The following is an 18,246-nucleotide window of genomic DNA, read 5'->3' as shown; positions in this document are numbered from 1 at the left end:
GCACTCTACACACTGCTGCTTCGGGGCCTTCAGTAGACAGCCCCGAAGCAGCACGTGTAGAGTGCTGCAGACGCTGCTTGAATTGGAAGTTTTCAGGATCCGCAGCCCTTGCCGGACCCGAAGCGAGCTCTGGGTTTTGTTTTGTTTTACACGGGCCCAGCCGGAGCAGGAGGAGAAGCCTGGGAGGCAGCAATTAAAGTCCGTTCTGGCCCCCGCTGACGTCGCCCTGGCCAGTTCACATCCTTCAGACTGCAAGAGCCGCCACGTCCGACAGGCTCTGCGCCGCCGCGCGCATGCACACTCCTACCTACGGGTCCCTACAGCTCACGGAAAACGGGAGCACGCAGGTGGGAGTGCACATGCGCGCTTAGGGCTTTATTATATTAGATGATTGGTTTTAGTATGTAAACAACTTGGGCCCACATTCTTAAAACTAATGCCATCGCAAAACTGTTTTCCGATGGTTTAGCCTGCACGCATTTTAGCGGTGGATTATCAAAACGGCTTATGTTAAATTCCGGAACCTGGAGGCTAAATGAATGGCTGGCTAAAGACTGAGCTCCCTCCTCTGAGCATCTAATACAAGAATTCAATATTCAATAATTGTAGTTTTTGTCTTGTTTGTGGGAAAATCTTCAAAGATGACATCTACTAAACAGAAGATACAGGAAATTTCAACAGTCTGTAGGAAAAAACAAAAGATTAAAGGAGGATCCACAGACATCAAGTGGAAGTTCATCATCTATAGATGCATTGGATGTTATAGATGTTATGGACAAATTGGAAAACATAAATTTGAATCTGATGGAGATGAGAAAGGAAATGAATAATATGAACAGCAAACTGGATATAATTACCAACAGAATTGATAACATGGAAAACAGAGTAGGAAAAATAGAACAAATACAACAAGAAAATAAAGAAGATCATGAAATGTTAAAAGTAATGCAGAAGAGGATGATAGATCTTGAAAATCGTTCTAGAAAACAGAATTTGAGGATTATAGGATTAAAAGAAGGAAGTGAAGGGAAAAATATGATTTCTTTTTTAGAGGAAATGATTCCAAAAGTTCTTTCACTTAGGTTTAAAACACCAATAGAAATGGAAAGAGCTCATAGAATTGGAGGAAAAAAATCCCAAAATCTTTTCCAGAGAAAGGAAAATGGTAAACCCAGAGGACATAATTTGAGGTTGAGGGATGGTAGATTCAAAGGCAATGTTAGGAAATTCTACTTTACGGAGAGGGTGGTGGATGCCTGGAATGCGCTCCCAAGAGAGGTGGTGGAGAGTAAAACTGTGACTGAGTTCAAAGAAGCATGGGATGAACAACAGAGGATCTAGAATCAGAAAATAATATTAAAAATTGAACTAAGGCCAGTACTGGGCAGACTTGGTGGCCGTTTGGTGGAGGATGGGCTGGGGAAGGCTTCAATGGCTGGGAGAGTGTAGTTTGGCTGCAGTAGGTTTTAACAGAGATTTCGGCAGTTGGAACCCAAGCACAGTACCGGGTAGAGCTTTGGATTCTTGCCCAGAAATAGCTAAGAAGAAAAAATTTAAAATGAATCAGGTTGGGCAGACTGGATGGACCATTCGGGTCTTTATCTGCCGTCATCTAATATGTTACTATGTAAGAGTCTGTTATCTCCAATCAGGCAGAGCTGACCCAGATAACTTGGGTACCTCTGTAGCACCAAAAAGCTTCTAAAAGTGAATAATAATTTTTTTTTAAAAACCCTGAAAATAATAAACCAAACAGAACAGATCAGAAAGACACCTTCAACTTGCACACAAAAGTTGAAAACTGAAGGGCACAGAGAGGTATCAGAGGAGGCAAAGCTGAAAAATATATAAGATGCCTTCTACACAAACTCGTAAGCAGAGGTGAATAACTCACTGGTTCAAGACTCGTATACTTTTGCACTAGAATTTGCATATCCCCTGTGCCATGGAAGCCTGATAAGCTTGACACCTCTAAGAAACAAAGTACTATTTCCAGATTAAATGTCAGGGCCTTGTATTGAACAAGACCTCAAAAACATGCCAATAATGCCACTTGCAACCTGAGGGAGGCCAGAGCTACCCCCTGTCCGCCATCTTACAAGAATTCCAAAATATCCATCATCAATGAATGCAAAAGCAGGGCTTGGCAAACCTTGCACCACTCCTCAAAAATACGCCAGACTCAAATATAGACCAATGAAGTAGAGTGTTTGCAAGACCTCAACAAAATACCAATGACTCTAGAAGAATGACTTCCCTTCCTCAGATATGCCCTCTCCTTTAGGGTATCATGCCATGTGGAACTTCAGTATTTCTCATGACAAAGCAAAGTTCAAACAGGTAGAACAAAGTACTTTATTGAAACTGCGTTTAAGTCCTAACCCTACCAACTTATAAAGCACCCATATCTGTGTGGCATTTCCTTTACTGTCCGCCACATCAGTCCCCTTGTAATCCCCTACCTGAGTATAGATTCATCCTTTTATTCTCCGTCTATCATAATTAGATTGTAAGCTCTTTCAAACAGGGACCATCTCGTGTGTGTTTAATGTACAGTGCTGTGTGTGTCTGGTAGCACTATAGAAATAATACATAGTAGTCCTATGTATGTATGTATTACAATGCATTATCAACATCAAGAAGGGACTATGGATATGTAGAAATGCTCAATCTCTACTGAAGCAAGAGCTATTCTAGTAACATAGTATGTCGGTTTATTCCGCATTACTATTCTCCCTAAATTTTAAGACACTTTAACAGCAGGCTAATACAAAGTGCAGATTCCTTACCAGTAGTATCAGATCCTGTCTCAGCACTCTTGCAGAAGAGGATGCTGTCCTGTTCTCTCTAAATTGTGGATTAAACTGAACATTTATGTCTGTGTATTTAAAAGTTAAAAACCAGATCAGAATTAAAAAATAAATAAATCTGCATTCGTGCTCAACTTCATACACCCACATTCCCAAATCCCACCCACTCCAAGCATATGCTTTGATTTATAAGCTGTTATGCCAATTAAGAAGTTATGAGGAAAAGTTTTCACAGCCAATGTTAAATTAGAAATTTTCATCTACAAGTGAGTAATCCTGATTGGCAATAGATAGATTCTTGCTCCTTTGCAAATCTCTAAGAAACAAACACAACATACTACATAAACAAGATCTCTAAGAAGAAAACACAACATACTACATAAACTTAAGGAATTTATATTAGTTTTAACAAACCTATTCTCTAGCAACTTTAAATAACTGCTTGACAACACTAAAAGGTACTCAGCATTTCAAACTGAGTACTACATGTAGACAATATGATGAAATCTTCCACCCAATGTGCGGCAGTGGTGGCAGCCAAAAAAGCAAATAGGATGCTAGGAATTATTAAAAAAGGGACTAAGAATGTTATAATGCCACTGTATCGCTCCATGGTGCGACCTCATCTGGAGTAATGCGTTCAATTCTGGTCTCCTTATCTCAAGGAAGATATAGTAGTGCTAGAAAAGGTTCAAAGAAGAGCGACCAAGATAGTAAAGGGGATGGAACTCCTCTCGTATGAGGAAAGACTAAAACGGTTAAGGCTTTTCAGCTTGGTAAAGAGACAACTGAGGGGAAATATGATTGAAGTCTATAAAATCCTGAGTGGGTACAAGTGGATCAATTTTTCATTCCGTCAAAAATTACAAAGACTAGGGGACACTCGAAGTTACAGGGAAATACTTTTAAAACCAATGCATTGCCAGTGGTTGTGGTATGAGCAGATAACATAGCTTGTTTTAAGAAAGGCTTGGACAAGTTCCTGGAGTAAAAGTCCATAGTCTGTTATTGAGAAAGACATGGGGGAAGTCACTGCTTGCCCTGGATCGGTAGCATGGAATATTGCTACACCTTGGGTTTTGGCCAGGTATTGGTGACTTGGATTGGCCATTGTGGGATCGAGCTACTGGGCTTGATGGACCATTGGTCTGACCCAGTGAAGCTATTCTTATGTTCTTATTCTCTCTCAGTAGGTGAGGTTGTGCACATTTGAGGTAACAAGCTACTGCCTCTTATTTATTTGTTTCGATTTATATCCCGTCTTCCTCAAAGAGCTCAGAATGGGTTACAAGGTAACATACATAATAATTAAAGGAACGAGATAATTAAGCAGTATGGCTATAGTGCAAGTCATCTAATACAGATTTATGCCGAGTTGGCGATACAGAATAAATATTAGGTGAAAAGGTAGGTTTTTATTGCCTTCCTAAAGTTCAAAAGTCCTTCGAAGGATCTGGTGTGTGGAGGTAGTTGATTCCAGTATCTTGGTAAGAATTAGTAGTAGAATCTGCATCTAGCAGTTTCTAGTTAGAGGCTCCATCCAAGGAGTAATTGTGGCTGTGTTTCCTCCTGGGTGCGGAGGGGTCGGTTTGGGACATAGGGTGGTTGTTTAGCTGAGATGTAGCAGGGCGTCATGATGTGTATGGACTTGAATGCAAGTTCTAAACCTTTGAAAATGCAGTGTTTGGCAATGAGTAGCTGATGCTAGTACATGTGATGCTGGATTGTGGGCGCAAAGGTTCTTTAAAAGTCTAAATTTCTGCATTTTGAACATGGAGACAATGAAGATTTTTTTTGCTATTAGAACATTGAATAATGCTTTGCAGTAATCCATGCAGGAGAGGACGAAGGCTTAAAGAACTTGGGCAAAGTCAAATTCGGAGAAGTAGCTTCTTATTTTACGGAGTTGTCAGAGGTAGTAGAAGGAAGAGGAGACCACTTGAGAGACCACTTAGAGACCGTGTCCAGTCTCTGGAGGTTAGAGTAACAGACTGTGTTCCATAGTGCCTCCGAAAGATCATCAGGGACACAGAATAGTCTCAGATTCAATTTGGCTACTTATGTACTGCCTTGAACAACTGCCCTCCAGGTGTTGTAATATCCTTTTGCATAAAGGATGTGTATCCAAGGGAATGAGTCCAGGAGGAAAGGATTAGCATGGTCACTGTAGTTTACAATTCAATCATTAGGAATATGGATAACAAAGTGACCAGTTAGCATGAGGATCCTTTTGTAACTCACCTATAAAGGTGGTGGATCTCCTGCATCACCTAAATAAGAGTGTTCTGGAAAGCAGCTGGCTGGCTTAGTACATGTGGGTGCCAGAAACTTAGAAAATGTGGGAGAGAGGTTCTGGAAATCAAATTTTGGGTTTTAGGTAGTTGAAATCTAGAACTTCCAGGGTTACATTCTTAGAAAAATACCCCCTTTTCAAGTGCAGGACTCCTAGAGGCAGGCAGAACTGTCAAATCTCAATGTCTGGAGAAGAAGCATTTAGATTTTTTAAGAACTGGTCAACACTTTGACAAGGATGCATTCCTCTAACTACAGTAAAACCAGGCTGCTGGCATCAACTTTTAAAAAGGAGACAGCGCAGCTTTTAAACTAGACCTTGAAGGAAAACTGAGACTTGCTCAATATGCACAGTTCAAGGTAAGGCATATTCTAAAGATACTGATAAAATGTTGAAGTTAGACTATCCTGACAGAGAGGGTGTTTGTAAAAAAAAAAAACTAAAGTAGTCCAGGTACACTTAATGAAGAGACATGATAAACAACTCTCAATAATCCTCCATAACTGTTAGGCAGGTTATAAATACAAACAAAAAAATAAAAAAAAACTTTGAAATGTCTGCATGAAAATGCCAAAAGTCTAAAAAAAAATAAGATTGGAGAGTTAAAATATACGGCAATAAATGAACAGTTAGGCATAAAAGGCATACGTTAAAGGGCACATTTGAGTCAAACAGGATAGAAGTTCTGCGGGAAGGAAGAAAAGACTGAATAGTTTAAGCAAGTGTGAAGCCCATAGATCCAATGGACATATAATAATAATAACAGCTTATATACCGCAATACCGTGAAGTTCTATGCGGTTTACAAAAGATTAAGCAAAGGTACAAATTGACTGACTTCAAGAGGGGAAGAAGAAAGAGAAGTAATTAGACAGGAAATTCATTGTTGAGGAGAAAAGTGATCAAAAGGACAGTAGGTCGCTATTGAGAGGAAAGAGATAAGTGGATCAGTTGTCAAGATGTTTTAGGAATAGGTGTGTTTTTAGACGTTTCCTAAATTCCTCATAAGTAGAGGGCGAAAGTAATTGTTCTAGGTCTTTACCCCATGATGCTGCTTGGTGTGAGAGAAGGAATTCATGGTGTTTTTTCAGTTTGCAACCTCTCACTGGGGGGGAAATGAAGTTGGAATGTAAACTTCTCTTGTGTCTGTTGGTTGAGAAGGAGAAAAGGTCAGTAATGTATTTGGGGGCAAGTCCGTGTAATGCTTTAAAGCAGAAACAGGCAAATTTGAACTTTACGCGTGTATTCATATAAGAGGGAATTCAATAAACGGCACTGGATGCTAAAAATATTTGGCACTAAGTGCTTTCTATAAAGTAAGCACACCTTATATACAGTGTTAAAAGCAGATTCCAGGACTGACTTTTGGGCATGGGTTTTACATCTGCTGAAACCTGGTATACATGCCGGTGCCCAGGTTAGATGCAGTATAGCAGTATTCTCTAATTCCACGTACATTTTTTAGAATGTTCTGACAAGACCATGGCCAGGTCCCTTTTTGAGATACAAGCTATGGAAGTTAGGCCCCGTGTCTTATGGAATAGTAAGCGGTCAGATGAGGGTACAAATTTTAATGAGTGCCAATTAACATCCTATTTTATTATAAAAGCGTTCTTATCACATTTTAATAAAACTTGAAACTTGGGTACCATATATAGAATCCAGGGATGTTACAGAAGGGATATAATATCTTGGATGAAAGTTTGGGTTTGGAAAAGGAGTGTGACCTATTACTATTGCTATGGCAGTTATTAACAAGGGGGAGATAAATCACCTTTTCCCCAGTGGTACTATGTACTGGTGTAGTTGGAGTATGATAATTTGAAAACCAATAAAAAAATTTTAAAAACTAAAAAGGTTCTGCAGGAAACAAATGCAATGTGGGATTTTTATGGACAGAAGAGACAATGAAATGCTAACAGAAATTAGGAAAACTAACAAATGGGATATTTCAATTACTTCAATACTGTTTGGCTAAACACCTCATCAAGTTGTGAAGTTTCTCAATGTCAAAAATAACTTTTATAGAGCAACTGGTCCTAGATCCGATAAAAGGGGTCCGGTGCAAGGCATAACAGTGCTGGAATCACTTGACCGATATGACAGCATTGTGATCACTATTGTCACAGTGGAAGAAGTATGCTTAAACTATTGCTGTAGTATTTAATGATAAAAAAAAGAGAATGAGGAAATTAGAAAAAAAAAACAACCACCTAACAAAAGTGTTTCCCAGGATTAAAAGTTTATTTGAGATGTGGACATTAAAAGGTTATTTTGGAAGCACAGATACAACCTCTCATATGCCCTACAAAATGGTTGAAAGGCCTAACCTCAAGGCCTGTGGTATCACTGTCATGCTTCCTTTATCTGCTCCGTGCCCCATGACAGCCAGCATGCTTTAATGAAAAAGGCAGAACAGGCAGTGAAAGCCACAAGGGCAGTCCCTAATCAGAAAAATAGCATAGCGATGAACACAAACACATGTAAGTTATATGTAAAATAAAACCAATAATAAAAAAAAGCAAAGAGACTGAGAAGAAGCTTGCAGTAGAGGTTAAGAACTAACACCAAAATCTTTTTTAGAAACATAGAAACCTGACGGAAGATAAAGGTCCAACAGCAAACTAATGAGGGAATCAGTTGGACAGCTAGAGCAGTGGTTCCCAACCCTGTCCTGGAGGAACACCAGGCCAATTGGGTTTTCAGGCTAGCCCTAATGAATATGCATGAAGCAAATTTGCATGCCTATCACTTCCATCATATGCAAATCTCTCTCATGCATATTCATTAGGGCTAGCCTGAAAACCCGATTGGCATGGTGTTCCTCCAGGATAGGGTTGGGAATCACTGAGCTAGAGGATCATGGTACAAAAGGAGTGCTCATGGAGGATAAGATAACAGTGGAAAATAAACGTTCTTTGGCTTGGCCTTTACTGAGAAAAAAATGTTGGTGTCATACCCATATCCAAAGTACTTTGACTGTGATGATTCAGAGGAATCAAAGCAAATTGCTAAATATCTGTAAGATGTAAGACAGTAAACTGACAACTAAAAAATAACAAATCACCAAGACCAAATGGCATTCACAATATAAGGGTCCTTTTATTAAGATTAGAGCTAAAGATTAGCACGTGCTAAATGCTAAGATGCCCACAGGATATAATGGATGCCTTAGCATTTAGCATGCGTTAAATCGGTTAGCACACCTTAATAAAAGGACCGCATAATTCTGAAAAAGCTAAACATGAAACTGTCAACCTGTTAAGAAAAACAGGAAACAGAGAGTAGAGTTAGGTTCAAACAATTTTTTATTGATGCAAACAACAACAAAAACAATGCCAAGGCACCCCCCAGGTGCTCAGTGAAATCAAATATGCATCATAGATAATAGTATAACAAACATGGACAAAAGAAAAGGAATATCAACCAAACTCCCCCCCAGCCCACTCTACTGAGAGCGAGCGAGGGTATGTAGAGCGGAAAGGCACTCCGAGGCCCTGGACTCTTATGAGCCCCGAAAATGCTGCACTACCCCCTCCCCCCATTGAATCCCCTTTACCCTGTTCGTATCCAAGTCTCAGAACCTTCCCAAACCCCTCACTCCCTCCCCACTCCTCCCTCCCCCCAAAAGTACTCCCCACCCTTCCCCACCAATACTCGCCAGTACTCTCCCAGCCCAACTATCCGGGCATCCAGATTAGGACACCCATCTTAAGACCGCACTTTGACCCTTAGGATGCAATGCTTGCAGATATGGTTCCCAAATATTTAAGAACAACATCTTTCGCTTCCTGGCCCCTCCTGCATATCGTGCCTCCCAGATGGCCAACTGATGCAACTGGTTCCACCAATGCCAAAACGCCGGAGGGTCAGGGACCGTCCAGCATTGAAGAATACATTTCCTGGCCAGTAAACTCATCTTCAGAGAGTAGAGTTAAAAGGCCAGTCTTCCATGTGGAAAAGGGTCAATAGTGGAGAACCCCAAAGGAAATTGAGAATTATTTAAAATACAGCCATACATCTGATTTTTGGTCTGAAAAACTGAACATATTACTCTATGGGCCTGTTTTGTTAGCTGTCGGGCGGCAACAGCCCCAAAGCCCTTTAAATCTCTATGGGCTTTGGGGCTGTTACCGCTTTGTAAAACAGGCTCTATATTACAGAAAATGGTTGCTAGTTGAGGCTAGAATTATCTTTAAATTTGCATGCCTTTGCTATAAGACGTTGGTAGGTTTTTCACCCATTTATCTTCTGAATCATTTTGTCTTCTCAGTAAACTCTCGATACACATGTGTGGATTCTCTGTTTTCGTTTCCAACGTTGAAAGGTTGCACTTCTAAAAAGATCTCTAGATAAAACCTTATCTTATCATGCTGGTGTTTGGGGTAAAACCATAAGTGACTTGTTCGTGAACTCAATTTCCTACCAAACATTTAGAAAATCCTTGAAGACTTATTTATTTGATAAAATTTGTCCAATAAAATTTCAGTCATATATTGAATATGTTTATGTATGTATTTCACTGCATTTGACATTATGTAAACCACTCTGAACTGCAAGGTACTGCGGGTTATAAATACATTTTATTCTTATTATTAAGACCTCTGCTGTTTAGCACATTCACAAATGATCTGGAGAAAGGAGAAACATGTGAAGTGATCTTTGTGGGTGAGATGTGTCTATTCAGAGTTAATAAAACAGCAGAGATTCAATACCTCCTCTCACTCGGGTGTACTATTTGCCTACTAAAGTAATGGATCAGCAAGCGGAGGATCAGAAACATGTTGAACAAGAACCTCAATTAGATTTAACAGCAATCCTGGAAGTATCTGATAAAGATTTGGCTAAACCAGTAACTCTTCTATTATCTGTGGCGTTATTGAACATAAGAAGTTGCCTCTGCTGGGTCAGACCAGAGGTCCATTGCGCCCATCAGTCCGCACCCGTGGCGGCCCATCAGTCCCATGACCTGTACGGTGATCATTGTCTGAACCCTTAAATCCCCCTTGGTCTCTATCTATACTCTCTCTATATCCCATCTCTACCTGTATCCCTCAATCCCCCTATCTTTCAGGAATTTATCCAATCCTTCTTTAAAACCCTGTAGTGTACTCTGTCCTATCACAACCTCCGGCAGTGCGTTCCAGGTGTCCATCACCCTCTGAGTGAAAAAGAACTTCCTAGCATTGGTTCTAGACCTGTCCCCTTTCAGCTTCTCCGAGTGCCCCCTTGTACTTGTGGTCCCCATTAGTCTGAAGAATCATGTCTACCTTCTCGATACCTCTCATGATCTTGAAAGTCACTATCATGTCTCCTCTGAGTCTCCGCTTTTCCAGGGAGAAGAGCCCCAGCCTTTCTAACCTGTCCGCGTATGAAAGGTTTTCCATGCCTTTTATCATTTTCGTCGCTCTTCTCTGGACCCTCAGATAAAGAGTGGATATTAAAAATGTTTTTTAAAAATAAAAATAAGGAGTTCCTGGGCTTGAAAATTCAAGTATTCCCAGATGTTAGTAAAGAAACTCAGAATCGTAGACGTCAATTTCTTTTGTTGAAATCAGGAGTTGCGCAGTTGGGTGGTATTTTCTTTTTGCGCTTTCCATGTAAATGTATAGTAAGGTATTGTGATAACAAATATGTGTTTTTTGAAACGGCCCAACTTACAGCTTTCTTGACGCTGAAACGTTTGGAAAAGGAAGGAACAACAACAATGGACTTGACTAATAGAATATAAAGCTCCTTAACCCAGACATCAGATACCTTTTTCTTTGTATAGGATTTATTATTTGAATTTCCTTAAAATTCACTCATAAGCTCTTGGATCCAATATGAGGACTTGAGATTGTTTGAGTAGAGATTTATTGTGGAAATTGTTTCCCTTTTTTCTTTTAAATATATGTATAATCAGACAATCTTTCTGTACAAAATGTTTGATTTTGTTAAAATTTAAAACTGATAAAGAAATTAAAAAAAAAAAAAAAACAGCAGAGATTGTGAAAAATTTGCAAAAAGATAATATGAGACCAGGAGTCAAGGCAACTAAATGGCAGATGAAATTTAATATGGCATATATAGAAAAATAATTCCAAGTACAAGAAGAAAAGGCTGGGTTCTAAGCATCACCACCAAAGAAAAAAGATTTGAGTCATTGTGGACAGTGCATTGAAATTTTCTGCCTAATGTATCACAACTGCTAAACAAAATAGATTAGGAAATATTCAAAAAGAAATTGAGATCAAAACTGAGAAGGCAATAGAGTCTTTGGGTGATAGTGTTCTGGACCACAGGAACTGTCTCTACATTGGACTGCCTGCACACTCCCTCCTGCCATTAGCTCCCCTAACTCCAGACACCCAAACCACCGACAACCCCTTATTTCCAACACCCCACTCCGACACCCCCCACCCCGCATCTTTTTCAAGTAAGGCTGGACAGAGGGATACCTACTCCCTCCAGCCGACAGGCCCGCCTCTTCAAAATGGTGGGCCTTCCCCTTCCCAGTGCATCCAAAGGCCCTGATTGGCTCAGATGCCTAAGGCCCTCCCATAGAAGGGGCCTTGGGCACCTGGGCCAATCAGGACCTTAGGCCTCCTTCCTGGTGCATCCAGGGATGCAATGGGCATGGCCTAAGACCCTGATTGGCCCATCTCCTGTCAATTTCAGGGGGTTTATGTGGAGGGTCCCCTGCTGCAGCCAGCTCAGCTGATCATGGCAGGGGTATTTCCCCCCGATCAGCTCAGCTGGCAGGACTCTCCGAAGTACGGCTTCAGGGAGTCCTGTTGGCTCAGATGATCAGGGATTCCCGTGCCACGATCAGCTCAGCCAGCTGCGTCTACTTTTAGGATGGAGAAAGGTCTGAATCATGGGGGTTAGGCGTCTTTTTGTTATGGCAGACACGATTCTGCATAGAACGCTGGTATGCTTTTCTCAACCGCTTCTTAGGCAGGGACTGAGACCGGGATCCTATACAAAATCAGGCCTCTAGAGTACAGACTCCTATGTTTATGTAACAGAAATGAGGTATGAGAAATGTTGGGCTAGTTTGTGGAATCTAGTGGATACTGCAGATCTGAACTAGTCACAGTCCGGGATAGGATGCTGTGCTGGATGGAACTTGGTCTAACTCAAAATGGCTTATTTAAGCACATCTTATATCATTTCTCAAAAAACAACACTCCTTCCTAATATATTGGAACTTCTCCTATCCTACAGGACAGAAGACAACCCAAAAGAACATGAACTCAGACTTAGGGCCCCTTTTAGAAAGTCATAAATGCACAGAAGCTCATAGGAATTGAATGGGCTTCCATGCATTTATGCAGCAGGATCGCTACCACAGCTTTGTAAAAGGAGCCTTTAGATCCTGCATGTTTAAGTTTTCACTAGTTATTATGGGGTAGGTTCACAAAGCAAAACGATCGGTTTACGACCCCTTTACGACCAAATTTCCCTTGGGCCCCATTCACTAACTTCTCCAGCAATCCGCTTTGAATCCGTGCATGCAAATGAGGAGAAATGCATGCAAAGTAGGCAGGAACACGATTCACAACACAAATTTGGGACACCGATTGGGCTGGCTGATCAAGAATAGAAGCGACTGCTTGGGACCAGTCGCACAGGTCTCTGCCGACTCTCCTGCTCCATTGCCCTGCTCTCTACCCTGATCTTGCTGTGTAGGAAGAGGTTTCAGGCACCGGGGGAATCGTGTGGCTCCTGTCCCTGCTCTGCTTTCTGCCCTGAGCTCTGCTTTGGAGCCGATTCTAACCAATAGGGAAAGAAAGAGAAGGCAGTAAGTGTGACTCTCTCTGCCGCCTTCCTAGCGGTGCAAGCCCGCGGGTTTAAAGCGGGGCTGCACTCGCGGCGCTCTGGCTGCTCTCTCCTGCCTCTCCCGCTGTCCTCTCCTTGTTGGCGGTTTGCAGTCGGAAAATAACGCGAATGACCGGGACCGCAAACAACCGGGGGAACACTGTACTATAGTTTTATAGTAATACAGGTGTACGTATATAAGCACTGCTTGACTGGGACAGTCCATCAAGCCCAGAATCCGGTTTCCAACAATGACCAGTCTGGGTCACAAGTAGGTGGCAGGATCCCAAAAGAGTTAATAAAGTCTATGTTGCTCTAGTGCACAGGTGTCAAAACTCAAGGCCCGCAGGCCGAATCTGGCCCACTTAGCTATTTTATGTGGCCCATGGTACAATGCCCCTGGTGTCATCTTGTGGCCTCCTCCTTACAGCCGCGTGCAGCGGCTCCTCGTGCATCTGCTTCATCCAGAAGCATTCCCTCTACACGCGGGTTTGTGAACACTGTGGCTGTGAGGAGGGAGCCAGCCACAAGATAACACTGAAGGCATTGGACCACAGGTTGCATAAAACGGCCAGGTGGGAGCCGGACAGAAGTTAAGACATCTGCCGGAGGGAGGCACATCATGGAGGGAGGGAGACAACAAAGGTAGGGGGGAATGATTTTATTTTCCATTTAGTGTTTGAATTGTGTCAATTTTGAGAATTTTAATCTGTCTATATTTTGCACTGCTCAGGAAGAAATGCACACTGTATGCTTCTCAACATTCATTCCTACCAGAACAGAGATATAACCCCTATGCAAATATGGGACCACAAACTAAAAGTACTAATATATACAAACAAAACCCTAAGATTCAAGACTCTGCATGCAGTACAACCCCCAGAGAAAAAGAAACAAATGTTCTGTGTAGTTTAATTTTGTGGTTAACCATTATGTGTTAATAAGATTATATTGTGTGTGCATATGTGAAAAACGAATGGAAAAAATGGTGTTATAATTAGTACTGTTATGGGGCCGGGGACTGGCCCATGACTTAGCCTGTGTTTTGGATTTTGGCCCCTTAATGTGATTGAGTTTGACACCCCTGCTCTAGTGGCTAGAGAAGTGGGGCTCGGACTCAGGGTTCAAAGATCACGGACGCCATTTGTGCATGTGGCCAAAAGAGACTACGAGGAAAAACTTCAAGCTGTTCTTTCAATATATTAAGGGGAAATGACCCGCGAAAGAAGCGGTGGGGCCGTTGGATGACCATAGAATAAAGGGAATGCTAAAGGAGGACAAAGCCATCACCGACAAACTGAACACATTTTTTTGTATCTGTGTTTACCAAAGAGGATATACACAACATACCGGAAGCTGACAGGTTATATGCGGGAAACGAAGACGGGAAACTGACAGGGTTGACAGTCAGTCTAGAAGAGGTATGCAAGCAGATTGATAGGCTTAAAAATGATAAATCCAAGGGAACGGACGGCATCCATCGGAGGGTAATCAAGGAATTGAAAGGGGCTATAACTAGCCAATCTGTCGATCAAATCGGGAAGGATTCCAGAAGACTGGAAAGTGACGAATGTTAAGCCGATCTTCAAGAAAGATTCGAAGGGTGATCTGGGAAACTACAGATCGGTGAGTCTGACCTCAGTACCGGGAAAGATGGTAGAGGCGCCAATAAAGGACCGCATCATTGAGCACCTTGATGGACACGATCTGATGAGGACAGCCAGCACGGCTTCAGCAAAGAAAGATCTTGCTTGACAAACTTGCTGCACTTTTTCAAGGGAGTAAAATGGCAGATAGACAAGGTTGAGCTGGTCGACACTGTCTATCTGGATTTTCAGAAGGCGTTCAACAAGGTTCTTCATGAACGACTACTTCTAAAAATTGCGAGCCATGGAATCAAGGGTGAAATACGTGGCTTAAAAACTGGCTGGCGGATAGGAAACAGAGAGTGGGGGTAAATGGATAATACTCAGACTGGAAAAGCGTCAGCAGTGGAGTGCCACAGGGTTCAGTGCTTGGACCCATGCTCTTCAACATATTTATAAACGATCTGGAAATTGGTACGACGAGTGAGGTGATTAAATTGCAGACGATACTAAGTTTTTTCAGAGTAGTGAAGACGCAGGAGAATTGCGAAGATCTGCAACGCGACATAAACACACTTGAGAAATGGGCTGCAACATGGCAAATGAGGTTCAACGTGGATATGTGTAAGGTGATGCATGTCGGTAACAAAAATCTTATACACGAATACAGGATGTCCAGGGTATTACTTGGAGAGACCACCCAGGAAAGAGACTTGGGAGTGTTGGTCAAAGAAGCCATCCGTGCAATGTGCAACGGCGGTGAAAATGGTGAATAAGATGCTAGGAATGATTAAGAAGGGGATCACGAACAGATCGGAGAAGGTTATCATGCCACTGCACTGGGCCATGGTAAGCCCTCAACTGGAATACTGCAAGACAGAGCAGGGAGCCGTCAAGACAGTAAACATCGGAGGGCAGCAGAGGAAAACACGGTACTACTCAAAAGGGTCCATACAAGAGCGACTAAAATGGTTAAAGGGCTAGAGGAGTTGCCGTACAGCGTGAGATTAGAGAAACTGGGCCTCCTCTTCTCCCTTGAAAAGAGGAGACTGAGAGGGGGCATGATCGAAACATTCAAGATAATGAAGGGAATAGACTTAGTAGATAAAGACAAGACTGTTCACCCTCTCCAAGGTAGGGAGAATGAGCGGGCACTCTCTAAAGTTAAAATGGGATAGATTCTGTACAAACGTGAGGAAGTTCTTCTTTACCCAGAGAGTGGTAGAAATCTGGAACGCTGTTATAGGGGAAAACACCCTCCAGGTATTCAAGACAAAGTTAGACAAGTCCCTGCTGAACCGGAACGTACGCAGGTAGGGCTGGTCTCAGTTAGGGCACTGGTGTTTGACCTAGGGGCAGCCGCGGGAGCGGACTGCTGTGCACAATGGACCACTGGTCTGACCCAGCAGCGGCAATTCTTATGTTCTTATTTAACCTTCCGCCGCTTCAGGTGAAAACTTGGGCAATAAGGAACTACCATCACCTGTACATAAATGTGTCTAGCCTTGAACTACCTTTGAAAAAAATGAGCTATAATCAAATGAATGAAATATACAATAACGGTTACAAATTTAAAAGAGCTTAAGGGCCCGACATGCAAAAAAAGTCATTTATTTTATCGAGCATGCTTCCAATTGAAAAGTGGAAGTAATATAGGCGTACTCTGTATTAGCACAAAATTATCATTTTTCACAATATTTCACACCCACCCACCCCCCTCCGTTAACACACAACTTTTGTAAGTCATTCTCAAGATGGTTAAAGAAAAAGCATCATTACGGGGCCCTGCTAGATATCTGCAAAGTATCTGATGGAGACCGGGAAGCATGACAGGAAATCCGACCGATTCCTTACACGGTGCCCCGGCTCCCACTAGCTAACATAGCAATCGTGCGTCTGCTGCTGCTGCTGCCCTCACGTGCACCCCAGCCCCGCCCCGTCTCGCGGGCTACCTGTACTGCCAGCTCTTGGTGCTCGAGACCTTCATCGCAACCACTTTATTCCCGCCGCCGAGCAGCTCGAGCTTCCCTTCTCCGTCCGGCACTTTCATGGTTGACGTCTCCGTCTGCATCGCTGGTTCCCTTCGCCCCTCGTCCCGCGGGGCAGCTCCTCACGCCACAAAAAGGAGACCGGGGGGGGGGGTAACCGGCGATACCCTTCTCTCCTCCCGCGGATACTACAGGCCCCCGCCGCTCTCCCCCCTCATCGCCCGCCCTCGGGATCCATTCTCTCCACCACTTCGGCTCCTGCCGGAGCCCAGGCACTACCGTCAAACCTCCGCCGGGGTCAGGCAACGTCAATCACTGGGCGCTTCCGGGTCAGAAGCTTGATTCTCTCCTCCCCTCAGCTCATGCACACGAGTGAGCCGCCATCTTGATTGAGGGCAGGGCCCTGACGCGAGAGGTAGAGGAGCGCCACAGTCTGGTTGCATTGTGCTACTGCTCGCAAACTTTTTTTTTTTTTTTTTTAGTTTTGACACACCGTGACTAAACGGAGCAAATATTTTTCTTGGCACATTATATAAATGAAATTATTTAAATTGCAAAATCAACAAAAAATTAAATTTGAAAGTTATTTATTTAAAGTTCTTTAAGCTATGGATGGGTAATTCTAACAATGTGAAACTAAAGTAGATAGAATTGCTAATCAATGTGATGTGCTTGTTTTTGAGTGCAAATTCAAAACACGGCTCGATAGTCGACAAGCAAACACGCATTACATCATCCACCATCTGCAGTCATTCTCTTTTTTTTATTATTTAATTTCTGTTAGAGCTGAAAATTCATGTTAGCAAAGATAAGAAAATTCAGTAAAGTCTTAGAAACAGAGAAAATAATGGGAGATAAAGGCCAAATGGCCCATCTAGTCTGTCTACCCATCCTCAGTAACCATGATCTCTTCCTTTCTCTAAGAGATCCCACCCCTTCTTGAATTCAGACACAGTCTCTGTTTCCACCACTTCTTCTGGGAGACTGTTCCACACATCTACCACCCTTTCTGTAAAAAAAGTATTTCCTTAGATTACTCTGGAGCCTATCACCTCTTAACTTCATCCTAAGCACCTTCATTCTAGAGCTTCCTTTCAATTGAGACTCAACTCATGCGTATTTATGCCACATAGGTATTTAAATGTCTCTATCATATCTCCCCTCTCCTGCCTTTCCTCTAAAGCAGGGGTGTCCAACCTTTTGACTTCTCTGGGCCGCATTGGCCGAAAAAAATGTTTCTGGGGCCGCGCAAACGCTGCAGCAAGACAGAGGAGGGAGCCGGCAAGACGGTAAACATCGCAGGGCAGCAGAGGAAAACACTGGATCGCCCTCGACTGGAGCTGCACAAAATGCTTCACGGGACCGCAGATTGGACACCCCTGCTCTAAAGTATACATATTGAGATCTTTAAGTCTGTCCCTATACGCCTTATGATGAAGACCATGCACCATTTTAGTAGCATTCCTCTGGACTGACTCCATCCTTTTTATATCTTTTTGAAGGTGCAGCCTCCAGAATTGTACACAATATTCTAAATGAGGTCTCACCAGAGTCTTATACATGGGCATCAATACCTCCTTTTTCCTACTAGCCATACCTCTTCCTATGCACCCTAGCATCCTTCTAGCTTTCGCCATCATCTTTTCAACCTGTTTGGCCACCTTAAGATCATCACATATAATCACACCCAAGTCCTGCTTTTCTGGTGTGCACAGAAGTTCTTCACCTTCTAATCTAAATTGTACCGTTCCTTCAGGTTTTTGCAGC

At 42.5% G+C, this 18,246-nt stretch overlaps 1 protein-coding gene across 2 annotated transcripts in view; it reads right to left on the bottom strand.

The window, feature by feature from the left end:
- Positions 1-16,834, bottom strand: part of OSBPL11 (oxysterol binding protein like 11) — a 126,321-nt gene extending 109,487 nt beyond the window's left edge. The window contains exon 1 of one of the 2 annotated variants that reach the window (XM_033946191.1): positions 16,444-16,834. In XM_033946191.1, coding sequence (XP_033802082.1) covers positions 16,444-16,562 — 119 coding nt within the window. In that variant the 5' untranslated portion in view covers positions 16,563-16,834. The remainder of the gene's footprint in view (positions 1-16,443) is intronic. The other variant, XM_033946192.1, reaches the window with a different exon arrangement.
- Positions 16,835-18,246: the final 1,412 nt, after the last annotated feature.

This window comes from Geotrypetes seraphini, chromosome 5 (genome assembly GCF_902459505.1).
Source record: "Geotrypetes seraphini chromosome 5, aGeoSer1.1, whole genome shotgun sequence".
Lineage (NCBI taxonomy): Eukaryota > Metazoa > Chordata > Amphibia > Gymnophiona > Dermophiidae > Geotrypetes > Geotrypetes seraphini.
The sequence above is the reverse complement of the archived record's forward strand: the minus strand, read 5'-3'. Positions and strand labels throughout refer to the sequence as shown.